The following is a 9,556-nucleotide window of genomic DNA, read 5'->3' as shown; positions in this document are numbered from 1 at the left end:
GTCAGAGTCAGAGGCAAGCATGGCATATGCCTCCTCCGCTGAATACATTCTTCTGGATGACTGGGATGACATTTGGGATGACATTTGGGATGCCATTTTTATTTTTGTGTTTCTGTAAGTGTAATGTTTCAACACGTGTATAGTGTAGGGGGGGTACAAACTTTATTTCAACACGGGGGGTATGTAGTGTGTAGTGTGTATGTAGTGCAGAAAAAAAAAATACTTTATACAGGAATTTGATCCCAATAAAAAAAAAAAAAAATTGAAGGGGTTAAAAAAAAAAAAAAGGTCCTGCGCCAAAAATTGAGCACAGATGTTGGTCAGTAACGTCCGTCACTGAACAGCGCTCAAAGGCAACAGGACACCCACAAAAACAACGTGGGTGTAAAAACAAAAAAAAAACAATTTAAAAAAAACTGCAGAAAAAAAATGATATCAACCTGTGCCAAAAATGCTGTTCAGTGATTGTACGTCACTGATCAGCGGTCAGCGGCCACAGGACACCCACACAAGCAACGTGGGTGTAAAAACAAAACCCCACTGCACTCTCTAAAAAAAAAAAAAACTGCAGATCAGTGATGCAGTGATGCAACACTGATTAGCAGTGAGGGGCAGCAGACACACAACCTGACAGGGTATATATATAAAAAAAAAAACCTGGACCCCCAAAAAGTTGCTGATTAATTAATTTAAACTGACCAGCACAAAAGGGGGGGCAGCAGGGGGGGCAGCAGTCAGTTGCACACGCAGCACAACCTTTGGTGCAACTGACAGGTATATATATAAAAAAAAAAAACCCTGGACCCCCAAAAAGTTGCTGATCAGTTAATTAATCAGCACAATCAGCACAAAAGGGGGGGGCAGCAGGGGGGGGCAGCAGTCAGTTGCACAGGCAGCACAACCTTTGCTGCAACTGACAGGTATATATATAAAAAAAAACCTCTGCACCCCCAAAAAGTTGCTGATCACCTTAGATATAGTAATCAGCACACAAGGGGGTGCAGCAGACACAAAATATAGCACTCTCTATCACTCTCTATCACTCTCTGTCACTCTCTGTCACTATCTGTCCCTATCTCTCACGATCTGTGACTCTATGACACTGCAGCAGCAGCACACACAGAAGTCACAAGATCCAGGAAGTATCCAGCTGCTGGCAGCACGCTACCAGCGGTGATCAGCGGTGATCAGGTAAGTTTCAGGCAAGGATCAGGTATGTATCACGACAGATTGGCACGGTGACCGCTCTGCACGCAATTCCAGACCGGAATGGCGTCTGCAGTGCAGTCACCGTTAGTTTAAATCACGCGCCTTGGCTGTGATTGGTCCGTGGGTCCCACGGACCAATCACAGCCTTGGGGGCAGGTGGGGTGAGGTGTCGTCGTCACCGATGACCCCCTCATGCCCCCTGACGCCCGGCGGTGATTGACACCTGTGTTACCGAGCGTCTGATTCGCCGGTAACACAGGAAAACGCTGTGAATGGCTGTTCACACTGAACAGCCAATCACAGCGATCGCCGACGGGGGGGCGGCATCGCAGCCCCCCCTGGGCATGCAGGGACATGTCTGCTGTCAGGGACAGCAGACATCGTCCCTCTGTCCCCGCGTCTATAGACGCGGGGACAGTTTAAAGTCATGACGTATATATACGTCATGTGTCGGGAAGTACATCCCGGCCATGACGTATATATACGTCAAATGTCGGGAAGGGGTTAAAACTGTCCTTTTCTTATGACACACAGAAATTTGCAAGGGAAAATCCAGCTTCTGTGTGAAAGGGGTCGACACGGGAAATACCCGGGTTTTTGTTGCTGTGTGAAAGGGGGTCAGCACCGTTCAGCCTAGTTCTACCCGGGTTTTTGTATCTGGGAAACACCTGGGTTTTTGGGGATTTTCTGTCTGAAAGGGGTATCAGAGAGCTGTAATTGAAATGCAAGAAGGGTGCTGTGAGAATAGGAGGGAAGAGGGCCCTACTCTAAGGAGCTTACAATCTAGAAAGAAGGGGGGACAGACAGGTGACATGAGGTGCAGGTAAAGAGACCTGAGGCAAGAAGTGAGCATGGCAGGGATGGTCAGGACATAAGGCAGCAGGTAGAGAGAATGGGCAAAGTAGTCCTCTCCCTGCTATGAAGCTACAGTATTTGTAAGTAATGTAGGATTGAGTACCATGGCTTCATTTGCAATGCTTTTGCAGATGAGATAGTAGGGTTGGCTTGAAGCATTCGCAGATTTGCAATTGCTGGCACAATCAAAGTGTGTTCTATCGCATCTGCAATCCCTGCTGAATAAATGAGTTTTTCCCATTACGAGTGGGTGCATATCTAACCAAGCTCAGGTACAGTGATACCCCGTTCTCATTGCCTAAAAAACCCGGGTATTTGGCAGGGCGAGCGGTAATTTCCCGTGTCGTGTCTCAGTGTGAACGCGTCCTTTTGAAATTCCCGGGTGTTATGCCCCGGGAATTACACACGGGTTTTTTGCAGGGTTTTTCCTGGGTAAAACACGGGTGTACTTCAGTCTGAACAGCGCAGACACGGGTTTTTCAAACATGATGGAAAAAAAGAAGCTCATTGGCGGATGTGATCATGTGACGTGACGTCCATTTCATGCTGCGTCTGACGTCCATATGCTGCGTCGAGGAGAGCAGACATGTCGCACTGGAGGGATGAGGAAGTGCTCGAGCTGCTAGCAGTGAGAGGAGAGGAGGAGATAAAAAAGCAAGTGACCGGCACAGTGAAGGACTCCGTTGTTTACTACAACATCGCCAAAATCCTGTCTGCCCGTGGCATCGTCAAAACGCAGCAACAGGTAGTGAATAAACTCAAAGCCCTGCGGAAGCAGTATGCTAAGGTCCATGACCTAAACAGGAGGAAGAGTGGTGGTGCCCGTATGGACTGGCCATTTTATGACCAGTGTAATGTCATCTTTGGGAACTCTGCACTGGCTAATCCCATATCACTGTCCTCCTCCAGCAGTTTTGCTGGCAGTGCAGCAAGTGTCTGTGAAGAAAACGCAGTAGCAGCAGCAGCGTCACCCATTGACCTTGAGGCCACAGACAGTGAAATGGATTCCCGCTCAGTCCATGGTGAAGCCCAATGTGAAGTTCTGGATTCATCATTTAACTCCCACAATTCAGCTGTAGGCCCCACGGCATTCTCTTCACCTGTGCAGCATCCGCCATCACCTTTGCAGCGACCACCATCAACGCCTGCATCATCACTACCTGCTGAAGGAAGTCCAGCCTTTGAAGCATTGCCACAGAGTGCACGTCCAAAGTTGCGGACCAACAGTAAGTTTATAACTTTTTACACACACCATTATTACACAGTACTATATTTTTGTTTATTAAAGAAATATGTCGCAGCATGTAGCAAGAGTGCAGGAGGGAAAAGGCCTCAAGCATGCATGTGCCAACACTGCTTTTTTATTTAAGTATTTTTGAAATTTAACATCCACATGCATCTGTGCAGAGGGGATCTGATTCAGGCCTGTCAGCAACATTGCTAACACGTCTGAATGAGAAGTTAAGGTTTTACTGATATCTAGCCTTCAGCACAGATGGTTTTCCAAGTGCATGGGCAACAACAATGTCTTTTGGGTAGAAGGAGAAGTAACATTATTATAGTCTTGTATAGTAATGTGTTGTTTGTTTTTCCCATAGTTTATAATGTGCCACTGAGAAGAAAGAGGTCCACTAAGATGGAACAAGCCACAAAAGCAATGACCACCGTAATGCTTGAACACCTGAAGGAAATGGATAATTCGATGCAAGTTCATGAAGATGCTCGTCTGCAGCGATTTATGGACAATGAGCGTGACCTACAGAACACGTTCATTACTGCCATTGTTGGTATGCATGAGCGTATCAATCGAGAGAACCGAGATACGCAGATGGAGTTCCTTAATAGTCTATTTAGGGCACAAGGCCATGCACTGCCCCAGCCACCACACAATAATTTTCAGTATGGTTATCCAATGTATAGCGCAGGCCAACCAAATTTTGTAGGCCCAACCCAGGGGAACATGGTGCCATACAGCACACCTCACCCACCACCAATGTCACACCTTTTCCCTGAGTATGCTGCTGGGACTCCTCAGCCTCAAGCAAATGACCTCCATTTCCCTGAGCGTACAGCAGGTCCACCTCAGCCTCCCCCAGTTCCACCGCACTCCTCAGAGTATGCGTCTGGGACACCACAGCCTCCAGCAAATCCTCGACATTTCCAAGAGCGTACAGCTGGTGCACCTCAGCCTCCACCAGTTCCTCCGCAGTGCCCCGAGTATGCTGCTGGGACACCTCAGCCTCCAGCAAATCACTGCCATTTCCCTGAGCGTACACCGGGTGCAACTCAGCCTCCCACAGTTCCACCACACTGCCTTGATTATGCGGCTGGTCCACATAGTCATGCGGAGAATCGAACGGCTCCAAGAAAGGAAAACCCCCGCTACCATGTGCTGTAGAGGTGTTTATTGACTTTTTGTTTATTTGTCTGCCCACCCGGCCTGTACAGAAGTTATGTAAGGCATTTGGGTATTGTCATTACAGTTTTATTATATTTTTCTATGTGCATTTTTGGTACACTTTATGCTATTTAACTAAAAAAATATATGTTGTACATATGAATAAAATATGTACAAACAAACAGAAATGTTTTTGAAGTTTATTGAAAATTAAAAACTATAGTACACTAGTGGGTTAAAGCAAATATGTTATTGGTAATGGTGTTGCGAATGTCTTCTGCACATGTGTTTGTCCCCTCATACATCTCAGAATCTGCAGAGTGATCTGATTCCTCAGGCTCCAGTACGGTCCATTCTGGTAGAAACTGTTCTTTCTTAAACTCACATATGTTGTGCAACACACAGCAGGCAGCAACTACATGAGGCATGAAGCTGGTATCAATGTCATTGCGCTTCATTAAACAACGCCAACGGCCTTTTAGACGGCCAAAGGCATTTTCTACCACCATTCGTGCAGAACTGAGGGTGTGGGTGAAATCAATTTGTTCCGGGGTAAGTTGATGGCGCTGGGTGAACCCCTTCATTAACCATCGTCGTAATGGGTATGCTGCATCCCCGATTATATGTACTGGGATCTCCACCCCATCGATGATCTTCGATTTCTGCAAAGTAAAATAAGAGTTACAATATGGAATTCTTGGAGTACAAGTATGCTATTCAGATTGCCACTTTTCTCTACCGGTGTAAAGAGAGACATTGAAAAACAACAATACATGTGGTACGTTGGTTATACATACATGCATACATAACACTAAAAATATCCCAACTGCAACATGCAAAAACATATCTTTACCTCTCTAGGGAACAACCAGCCATCCTGCTTCTCCTCAGCAATAAGGTATAGGTCCGAATTTGCTAGAACCCTTGCATCATGGGAACGGCCAGGCCAGCCAATGAAGACATCAGTGAAGCTGAAAATATAAAGTGTTAAGATTTCTGTTTAGTTACCCTAGCAATACGCAAAGTACAGTTTAATATTATCATAAAAAAATGTACTTACCAATATTTGTGGTCCACTACAGCCTGTAGAATTATGGAGTGCCAGCCTTTGCGATTAAAGTAATCCGCATGGTTTTCTGTGGGGGCAATAATAGGAATGTGTGTACCGTCTATAGCTCCAGCACACTGTGGATATCCACGATGCAGGAAACCAGCGATGATGTCGTCCAACCTTTGTCCTTGAGGTAAGGTGATGAAACGACGGTAAAGTCCTTCCAGCAAAGCCTGCGTCACCTCATGGACTATAGTGCATACAGTGGATCTCCCCACTCCAAACAAGCAGGCGACTGTGCGGTATTCTCCCGGTGTAGCATACCACCATAGCGCTATCGCTAGTCTCTTTCTAGGTGAGATGGGTATTCTGCAGTTTGTGGTCTGTCTGGAAAGTGCAGGGGTTAGAAGGTCCAGCACATACTGAAAGGTCCCACGTGACATGCGAAAATGCTCCATCCACTGGTCATCCTCATAACCCTCCACTGTAGACCAAAATACCTCGCCATGAGAGCAGTCTCTGGTCCACATTCGCCGGGTACTGGATGTGCTGAACCTCAATATGGAGGTAACGCTGGAGGTGATGAAAGCTCTTCTCCTTTGCACATAATGAAGGCGAGCACTGTCTCTCTCAGCAAGAAATTGCGCTCTCCTCCTCTTCAAAGTGCATTGTGCAAGGTAGCACAATGTAAGCAGCTGCAGCAAGCTCTCATTTGCTGCATGAAACAGCAAAATGGTGCAAAACAAAAGCATCTCATCAGCCATGATTCCAGCAATGCAGTGTGCTTGGAAAAAACAGGCCACTTTATATGACATCATCCTCAGCCAGCCAATAACAGCTGCTTTCTAAAACAGCCAATCACAGCTACTTTTTCAACAGCCAATCAAAGCTGCTTTTATATTCACACACTTGTTGGCAGGGCAGACCAGGGGAAGCAGTGTGAACGCGTCATACACGGGAATTTCCCGGGTTTAAGGTGCTGTATGAACGGGGTAGAAAAGTATCCATTCTCTGTGCCCCGCCAAAAACCCGGCAAGAAAAACCCGGGATTTTGCAGGGGCGGCAATGAGAACATGGTATGAGTGTTTCAATTTAGAAAGCAATTGTGGTCTTTCTGTGGTTGTTTCTTCTGAAGCAGATCAAGCAAAAACTGTGCAACATATATTTTGTGTCGCTTTACATCAAACACCACAAACTTTAAATTAAAGCAAATGTGTAAGTCGTAACATCTGATTTTCAAAGACTTTCTGTGAAGGGATTAATTCCTATGAGACATTTGAAGTGTGCCTTATAATTTCAGCTATTTAGTTGCACCTTGTAAATGTCGCTCTTAATCTTTTTAATGCAGCATAACCACCAGGGCGTTTATATCCTATTGTTCGGTGGCTTTATATCACTCTTACACCCCTGTATAGGCCCTTTGTTTTGTTAAGTGCTAAATATTTCTCTATAAAAATAATATTATTATAAATAATTGTATAAAAACATTTAGAGGGGTAGTCAATAAGGGGTTTGAAAAATTACAGGTAGGAGCTGCTTTTTTATCACTCTCCACTTTATCACTTTTTTGATAAATCTGGCCCATGGACTGAAAAAAATGTCTGATGTACACAGATGTCCACCTCAGCATCAGGAACAAGTCACAAAACAATTCCTCTGAAAGAGAGTAATGTAGTGTTTGTGACAATCTGGGAACATATAGGGGGTCATTCTGGTTGGCTCAATAAGCTGCGAGTGGGTGATAGACGCTGTACCCCCCCTCCTGATCCCTTCCTTTGCATGTAAGGGAATGTGTAACAAAGTTCATATCCCCTCGCATGTCTTCGCAGCAGCAGAAATCATGCGATGGTCTCCGACCATCACATGATTTCTCCTGCCTTCGCAAATAAAATTCAATTGAAACTGACTTCGGGATGAAGACAGGGCAGGCGGCTGACATCGTGCCCCTGGCAGGCATCGACCCGCCTGCATAAAAGGCTGGACATTCCCATGGGCAACCCCAGTCCCTGCTGCCGTCCGCCCTCGAGCTGCCCTGAACCTTGCGCACGGCTCAGAGACTATGCAAGTCACCGAAGCTGTTCGCAAAGAGGACCTGCACATGAGCATAATATATCATGCGCCTGTACAGACCCCCTAACATCAAAATCACCTTCACAGGATGATATATTGCGCAATCTTCTTACTTTCAATCTTCAGTAGTTTTCATCCAACATTCATCACAATGTTCCATTGGATGTTCCGCACGTCCAATGTGATGAGTTTACTACGATGCTGTTTTGTTACATGAAATGTGTAACTATGGGTGACATTCTATGGGATGAGATAATTAGACTTTTGCGATTTTTTTCGCAAAAACTGCCGAAATCGCATTTTTTTCCATTTTCGCATATTTAATGAGCTGCGAAAATGTGAAAAAAGTGCGATTTGTGCCAACAAGTTGGACACACTGGAAATGCGATGGCTGCTTTTCGCAGCACATAGCATCCAGATGTTTTCACATGAAAAAGTATACAAATCGCATATTTAATGGTATGCGATTTGTATAAAGTGTGTCTATAATTCGCCCAAAAATCAGACCAGGTTCTGATGGGCGAATTAGCCAGAACCCTGCACAGATCGCAATGTTCTGTGCAGGGTTCTTGTGTAAAAAAAAAATTAAACAGTTAAAATAAAAAAAAAAACCAGCGCGGGGTCCCCCGCCAGAGCATAACCAGCCCCGGGCTCATTGAGCCGATGCTGGTGACATAAAATCAGGGTCCCCGACAAATAGGGGTCCCCTTGATTTAATGAAACCAGCACCAGGCTCAAGGTCCGGCGCTGGTTCCCAAAATACGGGGGACAAAATGACTAGGGGTCCCCCGTATTTTAAGAACCAGCACCAGACCCAACCAGCCAGCAGGGTAATGCCACAGCCGGGGGATACTTATTATATAAGGTCCCGTGGCCAAAGCATTAACCCCCTGGCTGGTCAGCATGGGCAGGGGTCCTGGGGAAGTGGGGACCCCCCCAAAGAAGGGGTCCCCCCCCTCCAGGACTTACCAGCCCATGCTGAAAGTCCGGGGCTGTCCCCGATGCCCCTGGGCGGTGGGCATCGGGCTGATGTAAAGTGTAAAAAAAAGAATATAAACTATTGTTTTCTACTGTAGAACTGAGTCCCAGCAAGCCTACCCCGCATGCTGGGACTTGGAGAACCACAAGTCCCAGCATGCGGGCATTAAAGGGCCCGCTGGCACTTGTAGTTCTACAGAACAAAAAATAGTTAAATAAAACACACTAACACCCTGAAAAATAAAAGTTTAATACACACATAACACACACACTGATACTTACCTACCTTGAACCCGTAGGTCGGTCCCTGGATCCTGGGTCCGGGCTCTGGGGCTCCAGGGCAGAAGAGTCCGGTTCCGGGGCCTTGGTCCTGGTTCCGGGGCTGGTCCGGGGTTCCGAGACTCCTGGGCTGAAGAATCCGGGGTCCAGGATCCGAAGTAGTCCACAGGGGTACCTGAGGAAGGAAATCCTACTCACCTGGTCCCCGGCGACGACATCGGCATCCTCTCCGGCAGACTGAAGAGGCGCAGAGATTTTCATCTTCCGCGCCTCTTCTCAGAATGATTCCATTGGCCGCCTAGCGGCCAATCAGGAGCCGAGAAAGTCGGCTCCTGATTGGCCGCCAGGCGGCCAATAGAATCATCGGGAGGAAAGGCGCGGAAGATGAAAATCTCTGCGCCTCTTCAGTCCGAGAGCGGGTACCAGCCGGGAGCAGCGCGTCTGCCGGAGAGGATGCCGATGTCGTCGCCGGGGACCAGGTGAGTAGGATTTCCTTCCTCAGGTACCCCTGTGGACTACTTCGGACCCTGGACCCCGGATTCTTCAGCCCAGGAGCCCCGGAACCCGGACCAGCCCCGGAACCAGGACCAAGGCCCCGGAACCGGACTCTTCTGCCCTGGAGCCCCGGACCCAGGATCCAGGGACCGACCTACGGGCTCAAGGTAGGTAAGTATCAGTGTGTGTGTTATGTGTGTATTAAACTTTTATTTTTCAGG

General features: G+C 47.0%; 1 protein-coding gene across 1 annotated transcript; it reads left to right on the top strand.

Annotated features, from left to right (window-relative positions):
• Nucleotides 1–2,354: 2,354 nt before the first annotated feature.
• LOC146075505 (uncharacterized) lies at nucleotides 2,355–6,594 on the top strand. Its single transcript, XM_083184806.1, has 2 exons — nucleotides 2,355–3,290; nucleotides 3,663–6,594. Exons 1-2 carry the CDS (start codon nucleotides 2,651–2,653, stop codon nucleotides 4,460–4,462), a joined length of 1,440 nt encoding a protein of 479 aa, XP_083040932.1. The 5' UTR covers nucleotides 2,355–2,650; the 3' UTR covers nucleotides 4,463–6,594.
• Nucleotides 6,595–9,556: the final 2,962 nt, after the last annotated feature.

This window comes from Crinia signifera, chromosome 1 (assembly GCF_055691185.1).
Source record: "Crinia signifera chromosome 1, ASM5569118v1, whole genome shotgun sequence".
Taxonomy (NCBI): domain Eukaryota; kingdom Metazoa; phylum Chordata; class Amphibia; order Anura; family Myobatrachidae; genus Crinia; species Crinia signifera.
Note: the sequence above shows the minus strand (reverse complement) of the source record. Positions and strands in the feature narration are given on the sequence as shown.